Source organism: Mesoplodon bidens (assembly GCF_964165515.1).
Source record: "Mesoplodon bidens genome assembly, chromosome: 10".
In the NCBI taxonomy this organism is placed as follows: Eukaryota; Metazoa; Chordata; class Mammalia; order Artiodactyla; family Ziphiidae; genus Mesoplodon; species Mesoplodon bidens.
This window is the reverse complement of record NC_138172.1, coordinates 39,915,317-39,942,718: the sequence shown is the minus strand read 5'-3', so window position 1 is coordinate 39,942,718 and position 27,402 is coordinate 39,915,317. Positions and strand designations below refer to the sequence as shown.

At 56.9% G+C, this 27,402-nt stretch overlaps 3 protein-coding genes across 13 annotated transcripts in view; 1 reads left to right on the top strand and 2 right to left on the bottom strand.

Moving 5' to 3' along the window:
* PLXNB1 (plexin B1) overlaps positions 1-16,313 on the bottom strand; it is a 29,290-nt gene extending 12,977 nt beyond the window's left edge. For 3 of the 9 annotated variants that reach the window (XR_014016780.1, XM_081245251.1, XM_081245252.1), the window contains exons 1-17: positions 16,105-16,313; positions 15,872-15,984; positions 9,279-9,329; positions 7,091-8,049; positions 6,179-6,361; positions 5,772-5,900; positions 5,545-5,645; positions 5,117-5,249; positions 4,712-4,868; positions 4,297-4,405; positions 4,112-4,220; positions 3,016-3,696; positions 2,691-2,813; positions 2,377-2,499; positions 1,991-2,084; positions 1,733-1,905; positions 1,436-1,587 (exon numbers count right to left, since the gene is read on the bottom strand). Coding sequence is in view for 8 of the 9 variants with exons in the window: in XM_081245251.1 (XP_081101377.1) it covers positions 1,436-1,587; positions 1,733-1,905; positions 1,991-2,084; positions 2,377-2,499; positions 2,691-2,813; positions 3,016-3,696; positions 4,112-4,220; positions 4,297-4,405; positions 4,712-4,868; positions 5,117-5,249; positions 5,545-5,645; positions 5,772-5,900; positions 6,179-6,361; positions 7,091-8,049; positions 9,279-9,329; positions 15,872-15,984; positions 16,105-16,199 (3,485 nt within the window). In the remaining variant the exon portion in view is untranslated. Of the gene's footprint in view, positions 1-1,435; positions 1,588-1,732; positions 1,906-1,990; positions 2,085-2,376; positions 2,500-2,690; positions 2,814-3,015; positions 3,697-4,111; positions 4,221-4,296; positions 4,406-4,711; positions 4,869-5,116; positions 5,250-5,544; positions 5,646-5,771; positions 5,901-6,178; positions 6,362-7,090; positions 8,204-9,278; positions 9,330-12,474; positions 13,037-13,059; positions 13,270-13,838; positions 13,961-15,290; positions 15,452-15,551; positions 15,648-15,871; positions 15,985-16,104 lie in introns of those variants that run through there. The other 6 variants (XM_081245254.1, XM_081245255.1, XM_081245253.1 and 3 more) reach the window with 5 other exon arrangements.
* Positions 16,314-16,322: 9 nt separating this feature from the next.
* On the bottom strand, positions 16,323-24,418 carry CCDC51 (coiled-coil domain containing 51). Of its 3 annotated transcripts, none has more exons than XM_081245261.1 (5): positions 24,319-24,418; positions 23,924-23,981; positions 19,053-19,372; positions 17,843-18,007; positions 16,323-17,290 (listed from the first exon to the last, which is right to left on the bottom strand). In XM_081245261.1, exons 3-5 carry the CDS (start codon positions 19,362-19,364, stop codon positions 16,535-16,537), a joined length of 1,233 nt encoding a protein of 410 aa, XP_081101387.1. In that variant the 5' UTR covers positions 19,365-19,372; positions 23,924-23,981; positions 24,319-24,418; the 3' UTR covers positions 16,323-16,534. The 3 variants fall into 3 exon arrangements, with proteins under 3 accessions (XP_081101387.1, XP_081101389.1, XP_081101388.1); XM_081245263.1 differs by having other exon boundaries at positions 19,053-19,251; positions 24,319-24,342; XM_081245262.1 differs by lacking the exon at positions 23,924-23,981 and having other exon boundaries at positions 24,319-24,398.
* Positions 24,419-24,441: 23 nt separating this feature from the next.
* On the top strand, positions 24,442-26,571 carry TMA7 (translation machinery associated 7 homolog). Its single transcript, XM_081245270.1, has 4 exons — positions 24,442-24,553; positions 24,653-24,708; positions 24,791-24,878; positions 26,376-26,571. The coding sequence occupies exons 1-4, from the start codon at positions 24,538-24,540 to the stop codon at positions 26,408-26,410; spliced, it is 195 nt and encodes a 64-aa protein (XP_081101396.1). The 5' UTR covers positions 24,442-24,537; the 3' UTR covers positions 26,411-26,571.
* Positions 26,572-27,402: the final 831 nt, after the last annotated feature.

Below are 27,402 nucleotides of genomic sequence, written 5' to 3'. Positions count from 1 at the left end.
GAAAAAATGTTCCCGAAAGCCTCTAGTCAGGTCTGGGGATGGACGTGAAGGGAAAGTGAGCAATCTAAGAAATGCTGGTTCTTAGCCAGGAAACAGAAGCTTGGGGCAAATTAATCTCCAGAAGGTGAAGCCTGCAGTTGTTCAACTCTTTGTGACATTGTCACGGTCACTGCAAACACCCCCAGAAAACAGAACAAGCAAAGTGTGAACTACCCGGGAGAGGCTTCAGCTGGAATGTATTTTAACCACTTTATAAATCAGTTCAGAAAGTACTTTAGTCTCATGGTTCTAGAATCATTAACACTCACCGAAAGTTCTGTCATAATACATTCAGGGGGGAAACAACATGCTCTAGCAGAGTCTTGTTGAAAATAAGACTGCGGGGTACTTGCCTGGTGGTGCAGTGGTTAAGAATCCGCCTGCCAATGCAGGGGACATGGGTTCAAGCTCTCATCCGGGAAGATCCCACATGCCGCAGAGCAACTAAGCCTGTGCTGAGCCTGCACTCTAGAGCCCGCAAGCCACAACTACTGAGCCCGCATGCCACAACTACTGAGCCCGCATGCCACAAACTGAAGCCTGCGCGCCTAGAGCCCAAGCTCCGCAACAAGAGAAGCCACCGCAATGAGAAGCCCGCGCACCGCAACAAAGAGTAGCCCCCGCTCGCCGCAACTAGAGAAAGCCTGCGTGTAGCAACAAAGACCCAACGCAGCCAAAAATAAATAAATAAATACATTTTTTAAAAGAAAGAAAATAAGACTGTGGGACCCCAACACGGGCCTACAGATCCAGACCTCTGCAGGAAGTGGAGGGAGGTGGTCTAAGGATCTGCTCTGGGGGTTTTGGACCAACTCTCCAGGTAACCCTGACATTCGGCGGGTTGGAGACCTGCTGCTTGTGGATGTCTCCTTCGCTGTGTTCTGCGTGTGCACATTTGGGACCCTGCAACTGCCAGCCTTGTAAGCCACGAGCCCTGGGAAGGTGGGAGGGGTCCCAGGGACTGGACAGAGGGGCCTGACACTCAGCAGGTGTGTCACAAGTGTATCCCCGTGAGGAGCCTGCCCAGGGCAGTGCTTGGGGAAGAAGGGTCAGCAGGTGGGAAGGTTAGCTGCGGAGCACAGCTGTCTGGGATCTGAGGAGCCTGCTACCGCAACTATGCCCGAGGTCACCGGGTGAACACACCTAGGCAGTGCCAGGAAGCAGAGCCTCCTGTCAGCTCTGAGCAGTGACTAGACCCAGGCCAGAAACCTGCAGGTCTGTGCACAAAGCCAAGGCCTTGATAGTAACCCCAGCCCTGAGACACTGTGATCAGAACCAAGGGGAGGGGGAGGGGGAGGGGGAGGGCAGACGAGAAGTGGGTGGATGGCCCTAAGCAGGAAAGCCAGCCGTGAAGCCCACGGGGTGCCCCCTGCTCCTGTCAGTCCAGCCCACTCACCTGCTGGACACCTCGTACTCCTGAGCGTCCACAGCACAGGGCACTCCAGCCACCCTGACCGTGTCCTGCACGTCCTGCACATGTTGGCCCAGGTTGGAGCCCCTGATGGTGACACGGGTGCCTCCGTCTACAGGCCCAGTCAGTGGCTCCACCTGTTCCAGGACAAGGACAGCTCACCTCCACTCACCTGTTGACCTTTGGCAGTCTGGAGAGACAGCCCCAGCCTCCCACCTTTTGGGCCCCTGAACCCACAGCACCCCGAACCCCTTGAAGGGATGCTCCAGCATTTCAACACACCGAGTGGATGAGGGGTGCTGGGCACTGGGTGACCACAGCCTCAGCCTCGCCACAGGCCTCCCGGGCCACGCAGCGTGGATGCTCCCCCTTGCACCACACACAGCCGTACTGGGGCATGGCAGTTTGGCAGCGGCTGCAGTCCTCGTGTCCCACGGAACAATCATAAAGCACCACTGGGGGTGGAGAGACGAATGTGAGAGGCAGGTCAGGAAGAGCCCTGTTGCCACCAGCCAGTCCCAGCAGCCCCGGGTCACTCACCGTGCAGCCCATCCACACTGTCCACACGTAGATGGCCGGCCCGACGCAGAAATAGCCCCACGCGGAGCTCTGGCTGCAGAGCCTCATAGCTGAGCTGGAGAAATAGGAGTGGGGTCAGAGCCCAGGGTTAGGGGAGGCGTCAGGCCTGGGGAGACGGTGGTCAGAGAAAGGACCAAAATGACTCATGGGAACACAAAGCCAGCGGCCAGAGCTGGGATACAGGACCCCATGGGGCACAAGGTCAGAGATCAGAGCCAGGATACTAGTACTCCCTCGGGGTCAGTCAGTCAGAGAATGGGCTGGGATGAGTGCGGTGCAGCCAGCTAAGCTTGGTAGCCAGCCTGTGGCCAGCACGCCCTTGCCCACCCAGGACTCGGGATCTGTACCTGGTGCTGCTGGCAGGTGACGTGGCACCGGGTATCTGGAGGCAGCTCACATTCGACCCGGGCCTCAACCACCACCTCGTGGCCCTCCAGCTCCATCACACACTCATGGTCTCCTGGGCTGTCCTGGGGACAGAAGACACGGCTACAGGGACAGCTTCAGAAACCAGGCCTGGTGAGCCCCACAGGGCCCCAGCACAGTCCCTGGGTTGGGATTGAGACCTGAGGCCGTGCCCTCCCCTGCTCCCCGGGACTCGCGCATAGTTTGCCAACAGCCAAGGAGGCCACAGCAACAGCTGCAAAGAGGACACACTCACCTGGAAGAGGCGCAGGTTCCTGCCCAGCAGTCGCACTTCTCGCTGCACGTGGACCGGCATCAGGCTGGAGCCCTGCACGCTCTCCACACAAGGGCAGGAGCCTGCCCCCAAGGTCGTCTCCTCCTGCAGGCACCAAGCGCCAGGCAGTCTATGGAGCCCACCTACCGCCTCATCCCTTTCCCAGGCAGAACCCCGGGGCCAGGCCAGCGTGAGGCAGCGGACGCCCCCCTCCCCTCCATCCTTCCCCTGCAGAATCGCGAGGTGGCCAAGAGGCTGCATCTGTCCCGATCCCCTCCCGAGGCCTCCTTCCTGGGCCGGGTCTCACCAGCTCCCAGAGCCCAGGGGTGTCGTACTGGTAGTCAAGGCTGGACAGGAGGATGAGGGGGGCGGGAGGGCCCTCGTGCTCAGCAGAGTCTCCATCACCTGAGAGGAGGGTGGAAGTGGAGAAGGCGGGCGTGTCACCCCCCGTCCACTCGTCCGCCTCGGGCAGCTCGCCGCCTTCTCTCATGAGCCAGTCCAGAGCAGGCTTCGTGGAGCCAGCGGCCCCTGGGAAAGTGGTGGCGGGAGCCGTGCCGGGGGGCTGGTCCAGGGGTACTGCAGAGGGGAGAGCCTCGGGGCCAGGCTCTGCAAGGGCGGGGGGCAGTGCTGCTGCATCTGAGGGCGATGGGTGGGAGGCCAAGAGGTCCTCGGCGGTGGCCATGGGTCCGAAGGCCGTGGGGGCAGGGACAGCGGTTCCAGGCCTCTGGCGGGGGCTGGGAGGAGGAGGGGCCTCGTGGAGAGGTGAGCCCGTGGAAGCAGAGGCAGGTGTGGGGCCAGGACCTGCCCACGGCCCCAGGGGGCTGAGCAGGGAAGGCCTGGCCCCAGGGTGGACACCCAAGGCTGTGGCTGTGGAAGGAGTGTCCACGGGAAGGGCGTCAGGAGCCGGGGGGACTGTGGCCCTGGGGGCTGTGGGTGGGAAGGAGGTGGGTGCGTCTCTTGCAGGAGGGGCTGGGGAGAGGGGCGGGCTCTGAAGGGGGAGGCAGAGAAAGACAGGGAGGGCCACTCAGCAGGCAGGTGCGGGAGCGGGCAGCAGGCAGGCAAAGGGTGTGTTAAGAGGAAAGGAGACCAAGGAAAAGAGAAACAAAAACAGCCCATTAATTCTCCAGAGGGGAAGGGGAGGGCGCACTCTAGGGGCGTCTATGGCATCTGTGCCAAGGTGGGGCACGAGGCCAGACCTCCCCTCCTCTCAGCTACAAACGTCCTCTCCTGAAACAGGTGGGACGTTGACAGCCGTCCTCCAGTGAGTCCGTCACACACAGCAGCTCAGGTGCTCACGACAGAGCACCCGGGGCAGGCAGACACACAGACCCCGGGCCATGAGAGAAACCCTCACAATAGGGAGCCCGAACCCCCCCTGGGGCCTGGTCAGGAGTTGGGCTCACCTGTCGGCTGACCACCATGGGCCCAGCATCACACGAGGCCTTGTGCGTGCACAGATGCTGCCAGACGCACCAGTTACACCCCCAGAGACTTCTCACACAGGCCTGGCACCTGCACAGAGCACAGCCATGGGGTGGGGATCGCCACGGGGCAGCCCAGGGGCTGGGGGTCAGGGTGAGGAACTCACTGTGCAGATGGGCGGAGCAAGGTGACGGCCAGGCAATCATAGAAGGAGAGGGAAGCCTCAGCAATCACGACGGCGCCAAATCTGAGCTCCAGGCTCACGGAGACGTGGTCTGCAAAGGGAGGAGCAGGCTGGGCTGAGGAGCAGGAAGGGGCCCTCAGACCCCGAGCTGACGTCCCAGACCACACAGGGTGGGTTTAGCACTCCGACCAGGAAGGGGTACCCAGGGTCGGGAACACAGTCCACAGGGTAGAAAACAGGGACTTTAGGGGTTGGGGACCAGAGGGGGGCCTCAGAGAAAGGCATGGCTTCAGGACCCTTTGCCTGGATTCACACCTCATCCTGATCACACCCCTTGGAGCAAGATGGGAGGAGAGTGGGGCTCCCAGGCCCTGGGCTGGCTCCTTCTCTCACCCACCGGCTTCTCTTGGCAGCTCTGGAGCCTCACTAGGGTCTGGGGAGGGGCACATCACACCAGAACTGGTCAGCAGGGCAGGACTCTGGTATTCCCCAAAGTGGCAGGAATAAGACTCCCCTGGCCACAGGGGTGGCAGATCAGGTACCGACAAGAAAACCTGCGAAGAGAGGCCAGGACACGCTGTTGGAGCCACTGGGCAACAGATCAGGGCTCCGTTTACAGGCTACCAGCGGCCACCAGCCCCCAGTGATCACAAATACCCTCCAGCCTGGGTTAGTAACAGATGAAGAAAGCGAAGCCCCAAGAGAAGCGACTTGGGCAAGGCCATATGGTATTTAAAATCCAAGGTTGCGACACATCACCAGAGCTCCCCCCAGCCAGGGCTCCGCCTGCTCTGGTCTTCACCTCCCTCCTCTCCTCACGGCTGATGTTAGCAGGACTCAAGGTTGCCACTCGCAGACAGCCCACCTCAGGCTGGAAGCTCCACAGCCACCGCTCTAAGCCCTGGCCCCGAGAGCACTCAGAATGGCGACTGCACCTGGGCAAGAATAACCCGTGTCCACCTGTGACCCTCACGGGGCCACTGGCAGTTCATGGGGCAGGGACACCTACAATCCTAGGGACCTGGGCAGGATCCTCAAGTGGGCCACGACATGCCTGGCAAGTCAGGGTGGAGGATAGGGGTGAGGGTAGGGCATTGGGGCACCCAGGGGTCAAGGGTTGAGAGTCAAGGGCCAAGGACCAGGAACACTGGACAGGGTAGAAGAATTGAGGGCATGAGGCTGGGGTTGGGGTGGGGCTGGGGAAGGGGCCAGGGTTGGGGGAGCGCTGACCTGCCGAGGAGCACACACCACCCACAGTATGGGTCCCTGTGAGCCAGGCAAGATGCACAGTCCAGGTGCTGAGCACAGGAGGCCACGGGAACCTTGAGAAGCTACAGCAGCAAAGAGGACTTGAGGTCAGCAATCCAAGCACCAGTGGCTCCCCACATATGGGCCCCCAGCTCCCCTGAGGCCCCTCCCAGCAGTCATGCCCTCCCTGGCTGGCGCGTGGCACTCACCGTGCTCTGGGTCATGACATATAGGTGCTCGAAGGCCCCATCAAAGATGAGGTCTCTGCTCACCGCAGACCCGTGCTGGATGATCCGTGTGGAGTACGGGTGGCCATCGCTCCCTGGGCCCAAGTAGACCTGAGATCAGAGACCACAAGGTCTGAGGCCCAAGGCCCTCCCCTCTCGCCCCAATGAAGTAATTTACAGGTAGAATTTCCTCCTAGAGAGTACAGGTCACACCACCCAGCCCCAGAAAGAGAAGCACAGGTCATCTCTCCCAGCCAGGGCCAGGGGCACATCACATATCACACATCGCAGCCCCAGGGGTCTCAGGCGTAGCTCTGCCCAGCCTGGGTCCCCAGCAGCCTGTCGCCTCCAGATCCTGGGGCAGGGCCCAGTACCTCCTGTGGACTCACCTTATGCAGCTGCCCTTGACTGTCACCCAGGAAAGCAATGGTGTGTCCATCTTCCACAGTGATCGCCACGGCTGTTAGCTGAACCCCTGGCCACTCCAGAACTGGTGTGGCTTCCAGGGGGACACGGCTGGCCATGGGGCTGGGCGTGTGGTCTGAGCCACAAGGGTAAGCATCCAGGGTGTCCTGCAGGCAGCAAGAAGCACAAATAAGGCCCTCCCTGGATAACATCCCCTGGCCCCTCCTCCCTGGACAACCCCACCCCTTCTCCCAGCGTCTCTGCCAGCTCTTGGCTCTCCCACAGCTGCATTCTTAGCCTTGCCTCAGTGGCTTACCTCCACAGTCTGCAGCGGCTCTGTCCCCCTCTTTTGATCCCCACATGTCTGGGGCCCCACTTTCTCCCATCCCTGGCCTGGGAGCTGCTTCCTCCAGTTCATGCACTCAGCCTTCTCCTGGACCACTTTTCCAAAGCCTCTCCAGCTTGCATCCTCCTCTCCAGGTCTACTAACCTGGGTCTCCTCCCACCTCTCACTGACTCAGTCCCCCTATATGTGGCTTCTACCCTTTTCATCCATCCTGAGACTAGAGTCAAACAAGTCTCAACCTCACCTGCCTCTCTCGCTCAAAAACCTAAAACAATAGATTCCATCCCCCCTACATTCTGGGTCCCTGCCCCATTCCCAAGAACCTCAAATGCCCTTTCAGTCCACCTACACAAGTGCCATCCCTTCAGCGCCTGGTCCAAACCCACCCCTGCACAGCTGGCTCTCTGTCCCCCTGAATGCCACTCTTACCATAAGGTACCCCTCCATTGCCCAGACACAAAGGAATCACTTAACATCCATTGACCTGATCAGTAAATGCCTGGCCAATGGCCTCAGAGACAGGGAAGGGCTGGGCGGTGCCAGGACTCACCACCGGCAGCTGAGCACAGTCGGAATTGACATCATACTCAATGTAGGCCACCTCGGCCCCATCCTCAGCGCGGCCCTCCCGAGTGTAGCAGGCATCGCGTGTGCGATTAGCAAGGCGATCCACCTCATCCAGGGGGAAGGCACAGAGGGCAGAGGCTCCAGATGCCCCGGCAGCTGCCAACGGGGGCCGGCCCACAGTGGGGGGAGCGGCCGAGGAGAAGGCTGCAAAGAGCACCTCCCCCCGGGCCACCTCCGCGGACATGGCGACAGCCGCAGCCTGGATCAGCCCGTAGCGGGCCCCCTGACAGGCCAGAGGCAACTCCACGTAGGAGTAGTAGTGCTGGTCCCGGAGGCAAACACGGGACACATAGGCACGGAAAGCTCGAGACTGAGCCTGCAGGTCCCGCCGGAGAAACAGAAAGTAGGCACTGGCCCCGCGTGCAAAGGCGCTCACAAAGTGGTGGCTGTACTCGGAGAGGCGGCCCACAGCTAGTTTGGCCGTCTCCTCGTAGGAGAAGGCAGCCTGGGGGTCCAGTGGCCTTAAGGCGCGGGTAGTGATGGGAGGGATGCCACCCCCCACACCCCTGCTGGTGTAGCCCCGCCCCACAAAGAGGAGGGGCTCCCCAGCCGAGCCCTGGGCCACCAGTCCCACCGTGGTGACGGCAGGGTCGTTGGCGGCCACATACTGGGTGTCCCCAGGTCGCTCTGGCCGCAGCAACAGCTGCCCGAGCTGCCCCAGGCGCCGCTGCTCACAGACCCCCTGGTGCACACTGCCACACACCACCAGGGCCCCGGGGCTCACCAGGAGCAGCTGGTTCGGGTTGTTGGTGGGCTGGGCCTGAGGGCACTCATCAGGCGTCACAGGTGGCAGACAGTCCCTGCTGTCTAGCACAGGGCCAGTGGACACAGTGGCCTCCAGCTGCAGTTCAGGGCTCAGCTGGAACAGGAAGTTGGTGGCCCCTAGGTAGAGGGTGCCTGAGGTGGGATCCCGCGCCAGGTGCTGCAGATGCGTACCATTGGGAGTGAAAGCAGTCGGTGGAGGGGGCTGGAGGGTGAGGACCCACCCGGCCCAGAGTGCCTGGAGAAGAGCTGGGCCGAGGGCAGGCATGGTCACCTGGTAGGGAGAGAGGTTGAGCGGGGCTCATGTGGCCACCTGAGCACCGTGGGACCACTGGTGAGGAGTAGGACTGTGACACTGCCAAGACGCCCCTCCTAACTCAGGGAAGGGGGAGCAGGGAGGACCAGGCTTAGATGGCACTGTGGTTAGGATGACCCCAGGACCACACACTAGCAAGGGGTCAGGAGACATTTTCCTGGAAACTTCAACACTGCCCATTCGCTGTAAGCACTACTCTCTCAGGAGACCTGCACCCCACACCCCTCACCCTGCCCTGCCCTATGTCATAACAGGGTCCAAGGGTAAGAGGCTAAAGGGGCAGAGACATGGGAAACATCCCATTCCCAGGGACTAGGGCCTGGAAGGGGCAGGAGAGCAAGGGATGGGAAGAAGGGACCCAGAACCCCAAAGAGAGAAAGGCACCCTCTGCATGGATGTCAGTCTCCTGGGCAGAAAAAGGGAGGGCAAGGTCTCATAGGCCACCTGCATGTTAGAGTGGGGTAAGAATTGGATGAAGGGCCTTTCAGGCTAGGAATCCAGAAGGGTAATAACCACAGAACCAAAGGGCCAGAGAGATGAGGGAGGGTTAAGGCTGCCAGGGAGGGCTTCCCTGGTGGCTCATTGGTTAAGAATCCGCCTACCAATGCAGGGGACGTGGGTTCGAGCCCTGGTCCGGGAAGATCCCACAGGCCACAGAGCAACTAAGCCCGTGCGCCACAACGACTGAGCCTGCGCTCTAGAGCCCGCAAGCCACAACTACTGAGCCCACGTGCCACAACTACTGAAGCCCGCGTGCCTAGAGCCCGTGCTCCGCAACAAGAGAAGCCACTGCAATGAGAAGCCTGCGCACCGCAACTAAGAGTAGCCCCCGCTCTCCGCAACTAGAGAAAGCCCGCACACAGCAATGAAGACCAAACACAGCCAAGATAAATAAATAAAATAAATAAATTTTTTTAAAAAAAGGCTGCCAGGGATAGGGCCTAAAAGGCTAGCTAGACCCCACCTTGGAGAGCCCTCAGCAGAGGTGGGAGTCACACTGCTCCCAGACACCTAGGTGTGAGGTCAGGCTCACCTGGCAAGGCCAGCTGGATCAGGAGACAACAGCATGCCCCGTGTGAGTCACCTAGCCAGGGAGAAAGCAGAGCATGAAGCTGGGGGCTGCGCTGCAGGCGTGTGGGCTCCCCACCATGGCGGCAGCAGAAAGGTACCTCTCCCGGCTGCCCAGTCTGCTGGTGGAGCTGGGCCCAGCCTGGCCCTCGGCCACCAAACACATTCCACAGGGACGCCTCCTCAGAGCCCACAGAGAGGGGGAGGGCAGCAGAACCAAGCACCCTCAGGGCCTGGGAAAGGGCAGCTAGGAAGGAGCTGCACGGCTGGCAGGGCCCAGTCAGGCCCCCACTTTAGTCCTGTGCCCCCTGCAGCCCGTTCTCGGCACTCTCCCATCCTCACCCTCTGCCCAAACTCTGCCCTATCAGGGTACCCTGGTACATACCCTCCACACAGGCCCAGGGCTAGCCTAGCCCAAAACCATCACCAGCACATAAGCAGACACATGCTCGCACACACCAAGAAGCATACATACCACCCACCCTGGATGCACACACCCACACACAAACACATGGGTGCGAGCACACACACAGATGCATGCACATACAGCCTGTGCATACCGCACGGAGACACATACCCAGAAACACAGGCAAACGTCCCACACAGACACGCTACCCACCTGCACTTAAGACACCTGCACAAAGACACGTCCACAGAGAAAAACTCTTTACACAAAGAAACATGCACTCCACACAGGCACATCACATGCACCCACCCACCCAAGACATACACACCACCACCCACTTTCAGACCCCACACACACAGACTCACGCACACTTCCCTGGTTTGGGCCCTAAGTCCTAGAGGGCTGCAGAAGCCAGGCCATCTCTTGCTATCTCCTCTCCTGCAGGTCAGAGCAGAGCAGGGCTGGAGGGTGGGGGGCAGAGGGGGTTGTCCTAAAGGAAGTCACCATACTAGATGTGCCCCACATCCCCAGGACCTTTGCAGACCTTGAGTGCCTGCTCTCCTCACAGACCCCTCCTTGCAGGCTCCACCTGAAGCCAGGTGAGACCAGCCACCTCTCCCAGACCTGGATGGTCTCCAGCCAGGAGCACCAAGATTGGCAAAGCGCAGGGGACAGGCCATGCATCCCAAGCTGAGACACTTCCCCTACTTGCCTGTGCCCAGGCGGCATGGCCCAGCCCCTCCCACCACCCAGCTGCCAGTCTGCCTGTTCACTCTGTTCGCAGAGCTTCCCAGGGTCCAGGTTGGCTCCTTCCAGCCAAGGCTCCCGGCAGGGTGCTCCTGAGGCTGGCCCAGAGTGAGCAGGGCTGGGCGTAAGGCTTGGAGGAGGGTCCAGCAGCCTGGTGGAAGCAGAGTACTGTGGCCACGGCCTGGCTGGGCAGTGCTCCCAAAATAGCTTGGGGGTTTCCATTTTTAGTGTGCAGAGAACAGGGCAGCTCTATGGGAGCAGGAACAAGGCAGCCTCTGTTTGCCACTGAGGGGGTAGGAGGAGGGGGCCGGCAGGGAGAGTCGTGAACCCGGCGAGAAGCCCAGGACTGTGGCAAGGCCAGGCTTCCCAGGAGCCCCCCACCTTGTTTCCAAGGGATGGGGGAGAAAGTTTCTTCCTCTGGGAAGACAGGGTCTGCCTGAGGATGGGCAGAGGCCATCTCCCATGCTCAGCCACTGCTCAGTCCCTCCTACCACCTCCCGCCTAGGGATGCGCCTTGGGCAGAGGGTCTGACCCATCATTCGTTTACAAACATTTGCTCAGCGCCTACTTCAAGCCAAAGTTCTCCAGCCCTCAAGGGGCAGCAACCAGGACAATCCCTAAATGTAAAATCGCAGCTGGGTCGAGAGGCCCACAGGAAGCGGATGGGCAGGATCAGAACAGCTCCTGGCAAGGCCACATAGGATACTGGAGGCCGACTCACGCTGGGAAAAGTGTCAGGCTTCTTCAATCACTGCCACAGGGCCGAGCAAACCTCGCCCTTCCCCACATACCATGGGTAGGAGGAGGACAAAAAGAAGAAGGGCACATATTTCACTTAACCTCTGCCACCGGCCATAGGGCAGCTCCCAGCCCCTCCAACTTACCCCCTCCCACCTCAGGGGAACTTCAAGCGATGTATAGGAGTACATCCCTCCTTCCAGAGTTTTTGGGGCACCCCAGTGCCTGGAGTATAAGGGTCAAGCCCTCCAGTCCACATGTTCTCCTGTGCGATCCATGCCAGCGCTCCCCCGCACATGCTCTTCGTTCCTGCCAGCCTGAACTGCAGGCTGTTTCACACTCCTCCGTGCCCACTCCCTCTCTATCCCATGAACTCTGGTGCCCAACCATCACCTCCCAGGGAAGCCTTCCCTGTTCCCCCAGGCTCCTGAGGAGCCCACTGCACGTGGCCGGTGGACATCCCCAGCCACCACCCTGGTGTATATTGCAGCTCTGCCTTGGGCTCTCTAAGCTTCAGGTTTCCCATCTGGAGAATGGGAGGCGGGACTGCTCTGACCATTAAACGTCATATGGTATGTGCCTGGCATTAGAGGCACCAACCAAGGCCACTCTTCTCCTTGTTCCACGCTCCCACTCTTGAAGCTCCTTAAAGGCAGGGAATGTGACTTTTGATTCAGAGGCCCCAGTAACCAGGACAGACGTTAGCACAGAGCAGGTGCTCCTTACATGTTTAAAGAACCCTCATTTCACAGCCAAGAAAACCCAGCCAACAGTGGAGATATGGAGCCCACAACCCTCTCCAAGCCACTTGGCTTCTTGAAGGACGACACAGGGTCAGCCCCACTTTTATTAATGACCAGGCCAGAGCAGACTGAAAAGGCTGGTTTGGAGCTGGGCCTCAGGTCCCTAACTTACACAGCTAGGATCTCTTGCCCACTCCCCAGATCTCAAACCCCAGCCAGGGTCACAGCCAAAGCCTAGCTCTTCTGGGCCCACCTTTCTCTGGACCGCTTCAGCAGGGCCCAAGGCTGCCTAACTTCTGTCTGCAAAGAGCAAGCACCTCTCCCCGCCCTCCTGAGGCTGTCCTCACCAACCAAGAGGGCTTATAAACTCTGCCCTTCAAACTGGCAGAGGGTTCATACCCCAGCCCTCATTTACCGAGTCGCGGGGATTAGTGGGAAACCGGCCTTTCCTTTCTGCCCTCGCTCTGCTCCCAGGGTCCACCCAAGAGAAGTTACTAATTGACAGCGCAGGAGTGCACAGTGCTTACCCTGTTGTTTGTGTTGAGGTGGGGTGGGAGTGAGGGTCCACCATTTACCGGTGAGGACTCAAGGAGTGCTCATCAATCACCCACCGTCCGTATACGGCGGGTGGGGGGCTGGGGCTTCCCCTCTGGGGGTGCGTGGCAGGGGGATCACAGGCTGCCTTTTGTCAGTCGCGCCGAGCGCAGCCTGGAAGGGCTGTTACTACGAAGGGGAAGCCTCGACCTCCCCGTCAACTCTTCCCCGACCCTCCTCCCTCCTCCCCGACCAGGGCAAGGACCCCACCAGTGGTCCTGGGAGGGCGGGGAAGAGGCCGGCCGGTCCCGGGCTGAGGCGGCGGCGGCGGCGGCGTTGGCGAGGAGGGGGCGCGGAGGAGCAGCTCCACCTCCTCTGTCTCCCAATCGCGTTACAGGCGGAGCCGCCAGAGTTTCCCTTCGCGCGGAGAAGTATGGTCCCAGCTCTCAGGACCGAAGCCGACCACCACTCACACGGGCTGCCCGGGCCCGGCGGCATCGAAGCTCCAGGCCCTTCCATCCCGAGGATGCGCCGCCTCGCCCCGGTCCCACCGCCCCGGCCCCGGGCCCCGCACTCACCACCCGGCCGGGCCCCGCAGGACTAGCACGCCGAGGCGGGCGCCGGCCGTTCCGGGCTCGAGATCTGCGCGCGCGGCGGCGGCGTCGGCCTCCCCAAACCGCCCCCCCCACGCCGGAGGTGGGTCTGGCGGAGCCGCAGCTGTTACCCGGAGACCGAGGGGCGGAAAACTGCGGCCGCTGCCCGCCCCTCCCGCCGCGGCGCTGCCACCGCTGGGAACAAAGGAGACAAAGCCGCGTCGGCCGGGCCCGGCTCCGCTCCTTACCCCCCTTCGCCCGCCGGGCCGCCCTCCCCCCACCCGCCGCCCAGGCCAGGCCGGAAGCAGCCGGGAGAGCCAGGCGCGCGGCCCCGAGCCGCCCGGGACCCCGCATTCCAGCCCGCCCGGCTCTGCACTTGCCGAGGGCGGGGGACTACACCCCTCCTTCGCGGGGTCGGGGAGGGTGGGCGGCGGGGGCGGGCTGCACCACGGCGGTAGCCAGGGCAACGCGGACGACGGCGGGAGGAGGGTGAGGAGCGGGAGCCCCAAGGACTGGCTGCCCCACCCCGCCCAGTCCCGCCGGGCCTCACCTGCGCGCCGCGCTGGAACCGGAATTGGGAGCCCTCCGGGATGGGAGGTGCCGGACCGGGGGTCGCGCGCTGCACCCCAGGTGTGGTGGTACTGCGCCCCGGCCTCTGCCTGTCTACCAGCCTGCCAGCGCCGGGTGGGACCCACGCCCCTCACCTGCCCCGCCTGTTTGCTAACCACCACCCACGCTGTGCGGCGCCGCGAGCTCCCTCTTACCTGTTCAATACCTGGCTCCTGTGGTCGTCCTCCTCCAACTTGGAACTCCTAGGCGCCTTGTTTCTCCCCCCCGCACCAGGACTCCCAAACAGCCGGCCTCTCCTTCCGGCCCCCACCTCTGGCTGTGCGGGAAGAGCGCAGGCTGTGGGGTTGGGCCTGGGCTTGCGCCATCACTAAGCCAAGTAACCTGACCCCTGCCCCCCAAACACACACGCCTATTTGCTGACCGCCAAGTGGAGGTGATACCACACCTAGCCCGGCTGTTAAAGGAGGGCACACCGCTGCAAAAGTGCACAAGCAAGGGCACATTTCCTTCCAGACCTGTACCTGGGCCCGCCCCAAGCTGAAAAGCCTTGGGCAAGTCTGGACTCCCTCACCTGAAAATGCTTGGGCCTTCCAAGGAACACTTGGGTTCTCTCCTGAGGCCCAGGTGTGCCCTCTGCTGGGCCCTTCACACCTTGCCCTGCCCACTGCAAAAACTCAGGAGCCAGGACCTAGCCCATCCTATTAGGACTTCTGGAGAGCTTTGGCTCATGGCCATTGGGACAGCCTCTTGGGAGGCAAAATTTGTCACACAGAGATCACTCTGGAAGCCCCAGAGCCTCCACAGGCTTGGGGAAGCCTCAATCAGAAGGTTCTGGTCATCCACACTGGCTGCTGTCAGAAGAGCTAAATCACAGGCACCCTCTTCCCACCTGCCACCCATCAAGAGTCTCATCATTCTCATATACCCGACTCTGCCTTCCAAATTCTCCCTCCCCAACTCCTTGGCTCGCTCCCCTCCCTCCACCCTCTCTTCCAACACCTGGGTCCAGGACTCAGCACCTTGTCCGCACCAGGATGGCACCCCTTCCCTGGTTCCCTCATTCCTGGCCTCTGGACATCAGAGTGGCCCTCTGGGTCCTCCACTTCATTCTCTAACTTTATGCTCCACAACTCCCCAACACCCATCACCACCTCAGCCAAGCTGGTGTGCCTCAAGGCCCTCACCCACCTTGCCTCTCCTGGCTGTGCAGCTTGTGGGGGGGCCCCCTCCATGTGCCTGGAATCCTCTCTCCCCAGACCCATTCACTCAAGTGCACACCCTTTAGGACCTACGCCACCCCAGAGGGGGACCTAGGACTTCCAAACCCCACAACACCCCTCACCTACACACAGACAAGTCACCTCCTACCCATCAGGAGGGTGAACATCCCAAGTGCAGAGGTCATTTCATCCCACGCCCTCCTGGGGAATCCATTACAAAAAGAAAACAATGCCGTGGACAGAGTGACCAAATGATCAAGGGACCAGGGGCTCAGAGGTTCACATCACCCATGGGGCCACCTGGGCCATGCCTACTGCCCAGGCCTGAGCACAGGCTCCCAAGAGGGAGGGCATCTCATGGAAGCACTTCTGGCTCCACAGGCCTCTGCTGTGAGTCAGCTCTGCCCAGCCCACGGAAGCCCCTACCTGCAGACCGTGCACACAACCTCAGTGCACCCTGAAAGGAGGGTGGGTTCCCCAGACCCACAGTGCAAGCCGAGTGCCTCCCCACTGCTCCTGTTTAGTCAAGGACACACAAGGCCACCCATGGCCATTTATCCCAGGAGGTCAAAGGTTGCTGTTCTCCACTGAAAAGGAAGAGGTAAAGGGTTCTCATGGCCGTCTGCCTCCATGCCCCCCCAACTGCACCTCCCACCTCTGGGAGGTCCCTCCCCATCACTGCCTCACCATTCACACTGCTGGTGGGCTGAGCTCTGCCCAAGGCTGTAGAGGTCATCCCTAGGCTGTGTGTGGGATGACACCAGCCCGAGTGGTGCTGCCCAAAGCATTCTCTGCACCAGGAAACCAGACTGGCCGCCAATCCCTGTAATTATGTCCCCAGCAATATTTACCAACCATTCCCCCAATCTCTCTTCCCTGCTCTCCTCTGATCATTCCTCCAGTGTTAGAAACAGGAAGTTCTCCCCAACATGGCAGAGAAAGTGATCCAGAAGAGGGGCAGTAACCATGGTCACCAATGGGTGGGAAGCAGGCTAGGTTTTACTCACTGGAAATCATGGGCCACGTGACACAGGAGAGCTGGGCAAGTGGAGGACAGGCCAGGAAATCCAAAATGAAAATCCAGGCCTCAAGCGGTAAGTACATCCAAAATGATCCTGAACTGTGGGCAAGACCAAGAGATGAGAGAGGAACTAAAAGGGGGCGATTACCCTACTTCCAGGCCAACCCTCGAGTCCCAAATCTCAATTTTCAATGGACAAAACTCAGTCTAACAAATTACTTTAAATAGGGCTTCCCTGGTGGCACAGTGGTTGAGAATCCCCCTGCCGATGCAGGGCACACGGGTTCGTGCCCCGGTCCGGGAAGATCCCACATGCCACGGAGAGGCTGGGCCCGTGAGCCATGGCCACTGAGCCTGCGTGTCCGGAGCCTGTGCTCCGCAACGGGAGAGGCCACAAGAGTGAGAGGTCTGCGTACCGGAAAAAAAAAAAAAATTACTTTAAGACAAACTTAAAGACAGTTTAATTGGACATTAGCACAAATTTTCGATAGTTAATGTAAATGAGTGTTGCCTAAAAAGCAAAGTATGTCTGCTGGTGAGCCACAGACTCAGGCTGAGGTTGAGTGCACCCCTGAAGGCTCACTTCATTGCTTCATTCTCTAACTAAATCCACATCCATACCTCCTCCCTCTGGAGGTGGGTCCAGGGGCTAGCTGGCCCTGAACAGCATATACAGCACAGGCAGGATGGCCACAAATGTCATGCAGGTGACCAATGTGCCATAGATGGTGTTCCTGTTGACCTGGGCTTCTAGCCTCTGCTCCATGTCCAACAGCCCCAAGATCATGCTCCCCTGTTCCAGCAAGGACCCAGACAGGGCCCCATCTGCCGGCTCCACCAGGCCTGGGTGCGCTGCAGCCTTTGCAAGCTGAAGCACCCCAGCCACTTGGCTCAAAGTCTCTTCCAGGCTATCAAGCTGCTCTCGTAAACCCTCTAGACATGAATGGACCTGCCTGGAATGGCTGAGCTGCTCTCTCAAGGCAGCTGAAAGGACATCTGTGTCTCTGTCTCGGGTGGGGGAAGTACCTGCCTGGGACAAAGAGCTCTGCCCAGGCCCAGCTTGCACCAGGCCCCTCAGGTCTGCCATGAGGTCATGGAGGTCCCTCTGCTGGAGGGAGTAGCTGGACGCCTGTTCTCGGATAGCTTCCTGGAGGCTCACAGGCCCCTTCTGAGCCTCCAGAAGCAAGACCTTCAGCTCCTGTAGCCGCACACGGTTCACGTAGGTGGAGCCAGCCACACCAATCAAGGCCCCCAGGACTGACCCAATGAGGGACCAGTTCTTGGTCCTCTCAGCCCGAGTGCGCTCCTTCTCATGACTTTCCCGCACAGCTGCAGAGAAGAGGGAGAATTTCTCTCGCTCGGAGTCTTCGGCACGCAGATAGGTCATACGAAGCCTCTTCTCCTCCTGCAGAAGCAAAGCTGTCATGTAGCAGCAACGTGGCCCAGCAGCCGCCAGCAGATGTCCCACTACCATGTCCCTGGGGCTCAGCTTCACGCCTGGCACACATTACATGTTCCATAAACACGCTGAATGAGTAAAGGGTGAGTAATGGTAGCATAAGCCTGGTTAGGAGGGAGGAGAAAAGGAACTGGGGGTGGTCAAGGTGAGTGGCACAATCCTCCCCAAGCGGTCTTGGGTCTGGCCGGACATGCAGTGGTGTCTACAGAATGTGTCTAACAGAAGGGAAGTGTCCGGCGCTCTCTGGGCCAGACCCCTGCATGGTGCTCCCTCCTCAGTAATCTGGGGTCCAGATTATACAGTCCTGGACCACTGATCCCAGTATTCCAGGAGGAAGTGTGTGGAGAAGCTCTGGAAGCCTGGGGCCCAGTCCCTCCACAGAGGCTTCTGGTTTACCTCCTCACCAGGTGTCTGACCCTCTAACTAGTCAGGGCTCCCACCTCGCCCCTCCATGACCTGCCAGGCTAGGGTCCCTCTCCAGATGAGGAAGGTGCCTACCTGCAACATCCTGTGCTCCAGAGTAGCCAGTTCCAGGTACTGGTTATCGTCTCTGGAGATGCGGTCCAAGCGGTCCCTCACCTCCTTCAGCTTGGCCTGCTGACCTTCCAAGTCCTCCCGAGCCTCCCGGACAAGCCCTCGAGCCACCATGAACACTTTCTCTGCCTGCAGAGAGAACAACAGAGGCCATTTGCCCCCTCTCTCCATGCCCACACAGCCTCGGCTCCATTCCCAACCAGACTGGGCTGAGAAGAGGTCAGTGGGGTGTCAGTACAAAGGGTGGAAAGAGAGTCCCTCAGACACATAATCCTGGCTCACCCAGTGGTCCTCAAAGTGTAGCCCCGGGCCCTGCCCATCAGAATCACCGGATTTGTCCATTTAAGTGGAAATAACATGCCCCTGAGAAACCTGAAAATAGCTAAAGATGCATACAATCTGTGTCCACCAAACCCAGCTGACTCTAATCTGACAAAACAGAGCAAGGACCTTATGTTCTTAATCGGCTTCATGTGTGTTACCTTAGCTACAACCTCCCAACGACGCCAAACGCCATGACAGGCATTGCCCTGGCCTCCATTCAAGAGACGGAGAAACCCCGCCTCAGCCAAAGTGATGGCCTCCAAGGGGAGAGACAGCACTGTGCCTCAAAACCTCCGGCTAAACCCCAGGTTCTTCCCACCCACTACACTGGTCTGCGCCTAGGTGGGAGAGGGAACAGAGATGGTGGAACACGTTTCCACTGCCACAAAGGACTAGACAACCAGAGGCGGCTCTTCCTACCACACAGTCTGATGTTTCCCAGTGCCTCTACTTTCACGAGGGATGCTTTAATCACACGTGGGGCTTTAAGGACACTGTAATGCAGCAACCCTCCAGGTAACTCTCACCACCAACCCCCAAGCAGTCAATGAAGGAAGTGTTTGCTGTCCTCACAGAAAGGATGTTAATGGCCCGGGACTCACTGGTACATAGCATACACAACAACTTGTTTTCATGGGGGAGAGGAGGGCCCTTCACCCCGGTAGTACCAAAGCCAGGCTGTCATGTGAGAAACGAGTCAGATCCCTCTCCTAGTGGTATGTGTTCAAGAAAAGGCAAATCTGGACATGGCCTCCCAGCACCTGTGGCTGGTAATTTACTTGTCAGGAGCCTCCAGGCCACATTGCCCAGGTCAGAGGGCAGGGCCAACCACCCCAGCTCCCCTCCTCACCTCAGTCACGTTTCCCTGGGCCTCTCGAACCTCACTGAGTCCAACAAACTCTTCATATCTGTCCCACCAAGTCTTGGCCATGGAGGATGCTCGTTGCTGAATGCTGTGCCCCAGGGCTCCTCCCAGCGCTGTGAGGCGGTGGTACAGCCCGAGGGCCACCTCCTCAGGTCTTTTCTCTCTGGGCTGGCTGGGGCCTGGGCTGCAGAGAGTCCTGGTCATAAAGAGGTCCCTTCCAGGGAGGCCTCTCCGCACCAGTACGGGAGACACACCCACGACGTGCCGCATGGCCAACGCAGGGCTGCACCCTGTCATCGGGAGATCTGTGGGGGGATGCCAGAGAGATCAGCTCACAGCCGAGAAAGGCTGGGCTTAAGTCAGATCTCAGGTCCTAGGGACAGTTCTGAACTGAACAGTTTCCATTAGAAAGTCCAAACTGCACACCACTCTGTTGGGCCCAGAGGTGGCAGCCACCAGGGTCAGGCTTCAGCAGGTGCCCCCGGACAATGGAGCATGTCAGGGAAGAGCATATTTAGGAGCTCAGGCTTTCCATCTCTCTCCATGACGCCACATGAACCAGATCCTCCCATTCCACCCACGCTCCCACAACCCCAGGTCTCTGTTGTGATCTGCATGAGAATCCTGGTGTCCCGTTTTCTGATAATCTCAAAGAAAATTCTTAAACCTGCATTGTGTCCATTCTAACAGAGCCCCACAAAGATTCACAAAGACTCCTAGGGAAACTGTGGAACTGACTGAGGGGATTTGGGGGAAAGATTTCTATAAATGACTATCAAAACCACCTTCCCAGACTCCCTGAGGGCTGCCTCAACCCTGGGGAAGCAGTTTCGCTTCTGTTCTGGGACACAGGTCGTTCATATCCCAAGGCAGAAAACTCTCTCCTCAGCTCTCCTCTGAAAAGACAATTCCAGGGGAAAACAAAGCAAAACAAAACAACCCAGATTTCTTCATAGAGGACAGCTTTTTTAGGTTCACACCAACTTTCCTTCTGCCCTTCAAGCCCAGACATTCCCGGTGACCAACTCCCAGTCTCACATTTCTCACTTTCCGTAAGCTTTCTTCCTTCTTTCCAACCTCAGTAACTGCCCAACAGGTTAAGTTTCTTTCTTCTTTCCCTTTTCAACCTTGCTTTGATGTTTGGGCCCCAACAATCCTACTTCTCTGTTACCTGAACAGCACAGGGAGTCTCCCATTATCCAGTCAGGCCTTGCCTGAGCCCAGGAGCAGCAGTGAATTCCGAGGACCCCAAAGAGAGGGCCAGGTGACCCATGCTCCCGGGGCAAACCTGGGCCAGAGCACCCTGGTCTGGCCAAACCAACCCTGCCCCCAAGTACTGACTCTGGCTGTCAGAGTGACACCTGGTAGCCAAAAGACCAGGCCAGAGAGAGAGAGGTAAGCAAAGGGAGCGGGGGACAGGAAGACAGACTAGAAGAGCTCCAGTTACAAAGAAAGGACCTCCCTGATGTAAGGCGATGAGCATCCCAGCCTCCTCCCCATGGTGCCATGCTTGGAGAAGCTCAGACCCTCTTGAAAACAAAGTTGCTTGGGTAGGGGCATGCCTCCTGGCAAAAGCCTTGAGCTGAGCGCCACAGAAGGGGACATCTCTGTGACAGTGGTTCCAAGCTGGTGCTGCACCCAAACCCCTGTGCCCCTTGCCTAAGGCCCAAGGGAGCACACGCCACCCATGGCCCAGCAGTCAGGCCAGCCTCCTAGGCCTCAATGCCAGTGACCACTGCACACAAGCTGTGGCCTCACAGCAATCCTGCAGGTGTACCTCTCATCAAAGCAGAGCACCCGCCCTCCTCAGCAACGCTCAGCAGAAAGGTGTCCCCTTGCCCATCACTACTTCTTCAGCCCTCTTCTCTCTTGATCCCACTCGACCACCAAGGTTGCTCTCCTGAAGCCCTGCAAAACTTCCACCTTGTCAGATCCAGCAGGTGCTACTCAGATTTCTCCTCCAATACCTCTGCAGCTTTCAACACCGTCTCATTTTGAAATCACCACCCCCCTCAGATTCCTCCGACCTTCTCAGCCTCCTTTCCTGGCTCCTCCTCTATCAGCAGCCCAATCTTGGACCCCAGGAAGGTCACTCATCCCTGGCACAGAAGACAGCTACAGCCTCCTATGCAGTCATGGCTTCCTCCCCTGCCCCTCACAGCCGTTCTTCACGTGGCAAACAGAGGCTCTGTTACCTCCTAAGTCAGATTACATCCCTCGGTGCAAAACCCCCTGACAGCTCCCCTGTCACCTGGCATGCACACCAGTCCTGCCATTGGCCAACAAGCCCTGGTCCTCTCAGCCCTCATCCCCTTCCTTCTCTCCATCCCCGTACGTACTCCACTCCAGCATCCTCACCACGCTAAGCACAATCCTGCCACAGGGTCTGTGCCCTGCCATGTCCTCTGCCTGGACCGCTCTTCCTCCACAAGTCCAGTCATCTCACAATTACGTCTTTGTTCATGTATCACCTCTTGATAAGGCCTTTCCTGACCACTCCCTCCTTGACCACCTTACCTGCTTTCTTTTCCTCCATCAGACACACATATTGCCTTCTTCATGTATTGCCTCGCCCCTCCCTAGAACATAAGCTTGGAGACAGCAGGGACTTGGCTTCGTAAGGGGACACACCAATGAATCCCAAGTTGTTCCCCCACCCTAGTCCCTCCTCTCAGCCTCCCATCCAGCCTGTCTCCTGGCTCCTCCCCACTTAGATGTCTCACAGGCCCATCAACCAGCAAAGGGAAGATGCTCCTGGCACAGAGACAAAGTGGAACAGTGCTTGAAGTTGTCTAAAATCTGAAGGGTGACCTGTGCAGCAGAGAGGAGAGTGGGTGGAGAGGCTGGACAGGTGGACAGAGGCCAAAATGAGCCCTGGGCCAAGTTCAGGACGCTGCCCCTCCACATCCATTCTCCTACTCCATCCAGATGACTATCTCCTACCAACTGCCCTTTTCGCAAACCTCCATCACCAGTACCTCATCCTTACTTGTATAGCTGATGGTTTGCTTCATTTTTCACCAAGAAAATATTTTAAAATTGGAAGAGAACTTCCATAAACTCCTACCACACCTTCCCACCTGCCAGTGTCTGTCTCATCCCCACCTTCTCTTGTTCCTCAGGATGAATAATTCCTGCTCTAGGAAAGGCCAAGCTGTGCCCCAGGTCCCATATCCTCTCCCCTCCTCAGACACTGGTCCCATATCCTCTCCCCTCCTCAGGCACTCATTGATTTGACACCCCCTCCAGCAACTGCCCAACTTCTCTGCTCCTCTTTACTCCTTGACAAAGTGCCTGCACTAGCTGTCTCCAGTTCCTCTTCTCCCATTCTCATTCAGCACCCCTCTGTTCTGGCTTTCACACCCACCAGGCCACTTGAACTGCTCCTGTCCAGGTCATGTCCACGTGGCTAAACCCAATGATCAGTTCCATCCTCATCCTGCTTGCCTTGTCAGCAGCCTGTGCCTCGTGATAGCTCCCTCCTTCTTGAACCACCTTCTCCTCTTGGCTTCCAGTCCCCACTCCCTTCCACAACCTCTCCACACAGTGCCCCAGGGCTCTGTCCTCAGGCTCCTCTCTTATCCAGTCCTATGGCTTGAAAAATCATCTACAAAAAAGCTCTAAACTTGATTGTAGGGATAGCTGCACAACACTGTAAATATACTAAAACCACTGAATGGTATACATTAAGTAGATGAATTGTGTGGTATGTAAATCATATCTCAATAAAGCTATTACTAAAAAACAAACAGAATTCTCTGGCAGTCCAGTGGTTAAGACTTGGTGCTTTCACTGCCAGGGCCGGGTTCAATCCCTGGTAAGGGAACTAAGATCCTGCAAGCCACGTGGCGTGGCCAAAAATAAATAAAACCCAAACAAACTATAATCGGACCTCTCCAGCCCACACCTCTCCTCTGAATTCCAGGCTCATTTATCGAACTGCTCACTCCATGTCTCTGCTTGGAAGGCTGATGGGGATCTTATCTTCCTCTCCCAAACTTGCCTTTCCCACAGCCTTCTCCATCTTGGTTGATGGAAACCAATCAGGCCCAAACTCTCATATCATCCCTGACTCTGCTTTCTCTCCCTCCTCACATCCAATCCATTAACAAATGCCACCTCCACCTCTGAAACTAAATCCAGAATCCCTCTTCCTCTTGCCCCTGCCACTGTTATCATCTGGTCCCAACGACCGATATCTTTTGTCTGGATTATCCTAAGAGCCTCTGACAGGTCTCCCTGCTTCTACTCTAGCCCCTACTGTCAACAGAGCAGGCAGTGGTGCTTTCAAAACACGGTCAGACCATGTCTCTCTCTGCTCAAAGCCTGCAACGGTTCCCCATTTCTCTCAAGGTAAAAGCCAAAATCCTTTCCATGACCTACAGGGCATCCACCTCCTGGCTCTCATTCTTCTCTCCTCTCACCAGTCTCCTTTTCCTCACTCTGCTCCAGTCACATGGACCTTTTCCCCTGGTTTTTTTGAGATAAAATTGACACACAACATTGTAAAAGTTTAAGGTGTACAATGTGATGACTTGACAAATGTATACACTGCTAAATGTTTACCATAACAAGGTTAGCTAACATATCTTTCACTTCATATAATTCCCATATAATTCCCAGCTTCTTTATGTTGCTGGAACATGCTAGGCTATTCCCACCTCAGGGGCTTCACACCACCTATTTGCTATCTGTACTGCTTGCTCCCTTCTCTTTTTCAAGTCCTGCTCAAATGTCATAGCTGTCCACTCCCACCCCAGGACGCCTTAACCACTTTCTCTGCTTTATTTTTCCCCAGGCACATATCACATGACCCGTGGTATGCATTTCACTTATTTACTTATAGTCTCACCCACCAGAACGGCAGCTCTGCCGGGGCAGGCACTGTTTTGTTCACTGCTGCATCCTCAGTGCCTAAAGTACACACATATAGCACACACTCAACAAAAATGTAGGGGATGAATTTGCAAAATATCGCACCCCGGGCTCTATTATAAAACCCCAACTCCTTCCGGTGGCCTCCAAAGCTCTAGAACCAGGTGGTCTAGCCCCCGCCCGTTTCTGCTGCCTCCCTCGCAACTCCCACCAGCCACACTGTAAGGAATGCGCCGAGCTTCAAGGCCTTTGCACAAGCCCTTCCCTCTACTTGCAGTCCTTTCCCCGTGCACGGTCCCATGCTTAGCGCTTGCGGTTAAAAACCGCTCGCGGCTTCTGGATCCTCCCCGGGCAGGACACCCCACCTCCCCAGTACCTGGTGGGCTTTGCGCCGGAGCCGCAACCCCAAAGGTGCGCCAGTCACTCAGTTGATCTCTGACCCTTTAGTGCCCGCCTCCGGACCGCTTCCGGCAGCGGGAGCGCAACTTCCGAACCAGGAGCCAATCTGCGGGCCCGCATGGAGGTATAGGCTCAGGGGGTGGGACGGGGAACTCCGCATCCGGTGGCAGGGTCCGGGGAAGGGGCGGCAGGCGCCATGTCGGGCCGTGAAGGTAAGTGTGCGGGGACGATGGGGTGGGGTGGGGTGCGGCGGGGCGGAGAGGGACGGGACCCGGCGGGGGCCAGGCTGAGCGTGCTCGTGTCGCACGCAGGTGGCAAGAAGAAGCCCCTGAAGCAGCCCAAGAAGCAAGCCAAGGAGATGGACGAGGTGAGGGCTGGCGCAGAGGCGTGGGCGGGCGCGGAGGGTCTGAGAAATCCGCCGGGAGTGAACCCGCTCTCCCTCTCCGTAGGAAGATAAAGCATTCAAGCAGAAACAGAAGGAGGAGCAAAGGAAACTCGAGGAGCTGAAAGCGAAGGCCGCGGGGAAAGGCCCCCTGGGTAAGTGAGGGCGGGTTAGAGCTCAAGCCGGACAAACGCCTGAGCATCAGTCTGGGATACGGGCCCGAGCATGTCCGTGTCCTGCCTCGTTGGTGAGTTGCGAGGTCTCTGTTGCTGGTGTCCGCTGCAGTGGACGGCCCTAGCCAGGCTTGGTTTCGCAGCAGCGGGAGAGGGGGCGGGAATCAGACCCAGTATGGGCTTCTCTTGCTTAGGGAAGTGGCAGAAATGGAACTACAGAAATTTATATATCTCAGACACAAGTTGGTACAGTTGAGTTTCCAGATATCCTCTACAGTTTCTTGCTCCAAATTCGTATTCCACATTACTATTTGTTTCACTGCTGCTTTGTTGCTTGTAACATTTCTTAATTTACTAATCGTTAAAACTCTAGCAAAATACTTTTGCATCCTGAGTCTTTTCACTGCTGGATGCGCCTAGTCTAATGGATAAACTCCAAGTCTATTGGCATACTATTGTGCTATATGTTTTTTAACTTAATTCTCTACCATTCTGTCTCTTTTTTGCCTTTTGCCTTGTGTAAGAGGAATTGATTACATCTCAAAAGTTTTTTTAAAACCCATCAGTCATTGTACTTTGTGCTTCTTAAATCCTGTTTACATTCATCAAAATAGGATTATTTTCTCAACAGTTATCTATACCCTATTGGATCACTGAGCCACCCTAGGGACAATGAAGGCTGGGATGATGGGAGTGTCATTCAGGGTTTCCCAAGACCTCTATTCTAGTGGGTTTGAGTCATTTTTGTGTACCCACACAGCGCTGAGATTCCTTTTTGGAATGATGTGAGGTATCTTGCACCTTCCCTTAATCTGTGATTATGTATGGGGAGAAGGCCAACCCTTAGTGAAATCCTGTGCTACTTGTTTCTTATTGAGCATCATCTACCTTTTTTTTTTAAGGTTTATTTTGTCACAGCCCTTTAGGACTTTCATTTCTATATTAGGCATACTTAATTCTATAATTGTTTGTTAAATTACCTACCATGCGCCAAATACAGTCATTTGCAAATTGGGTAGAATAAAGGTAGTGAGTAAATCAGATCCCAGGATCATAATATAGAAGGTGATATGGTGTGACATGACACTTAAGAGTATGGACTTGGAAGTCAGGCTACCCAGCTTGGAATCCTGGCTTTGTTGCATACCAGTTTATAACTTTGAACAACACCTAACACTGAGACTTTGTTATCGGTAAAATGGGTTGATAGGGGATGAGGATTAAGTGAGCCAGTCTGAAATACACAACACACTTGAGATCCAGACCAGTGCACAGCCGTTACTCGTGCCCTGCCTCATTCTCATTCTACTTTTGCCCAGAATAGATAATACTGAGAAAGCCCTGTGCATGCTTGTGTCCAAAAAAAATGCCCAGTACAAAGAGCTGGACCTTATTAGGATCCTTACCAGGCCCCTGGGTCTTCAACCATAGAACTCTCTTTTTCCCTGGATGAGACTTTTTTTTTTTTTCCTTTTGCAGCCACAGGTGGAATTAAGAAATCTGGCAAAAAGTAAGCTGTTCCTTGTGCCTGAGGCAATGATGATCCTTAGTTCCATTCCTGTTTAAACATCTGGATTCCCTGCCATAACATCTGTTGCCACCTATAGCTAGAATGAAATGTTGTCTTGGAAACTATTGTACATTTAAGAATAAACTTTTGTAAAAAAAAGAAAAATCATACAGTGGTTCATCTTGTCTTTAGTTCTTCTCAGCCATTTCTACCTTAGCTATGAGATCCGTGTAAACCCAGCCCAGAATCCTGCCAAAGTGTGTCCTTAAGTTCTTGTTCTATCCTGAATTCTGTACCACCTGGAATTAAACCAACTCATTTGAAATGGCTGTTGTTTTCTGGGTGGTTGTATACCCAACAGTATATATTACATGAGATTAGTGGAAGAATTTGTACTTTGGGAAGAAAATCTTTCTGTTACGACATCCACATTACTATTTGTTATAATGGGGCTGTTCATCTGTTCATGTCAGGAGTCTTGCTTGTGCAAGCCGGGCATGCACCAGTGAACAATTCCTCTTGCCAAGGAACTTCTCTTCTCTATTGTTGGAGGGGAGCAGGACAAATACATATGATATGTGTTATGAAGGGGAAAAAGACTGGAGAAAGGAGAGATTCCTAAAAGTCTGTAAGAACTAAGCTTACTCTGAAGCCCCCAGGTCTGCATTTCCACTAGGTCTTCAGAAAGGTCCTTGCTAGGTTCCCATCTCTTATACTCTGCGTTCAACCCATCAGCAGAATTAAATCTGAACCCTTCATATTTACTCTTATACCACCGGACCTTCATTCTGACCCTAAAATCCCTCACCTCAATTATTGTAGTCACATCCAAATTTGTCTTCCTGCCCCTACCCTTGCTTCCATACAGTCTAATCCTTATTCAGGACCCAGAGTGATCTCTAAACCATAAAGTTACATTTTGTCTCTCCCTGGCTGAGAATTCTTCAGTGGCTTCTTAGTGCAAAAAAAACACAAGTCCCTACAATGACCAGTGAG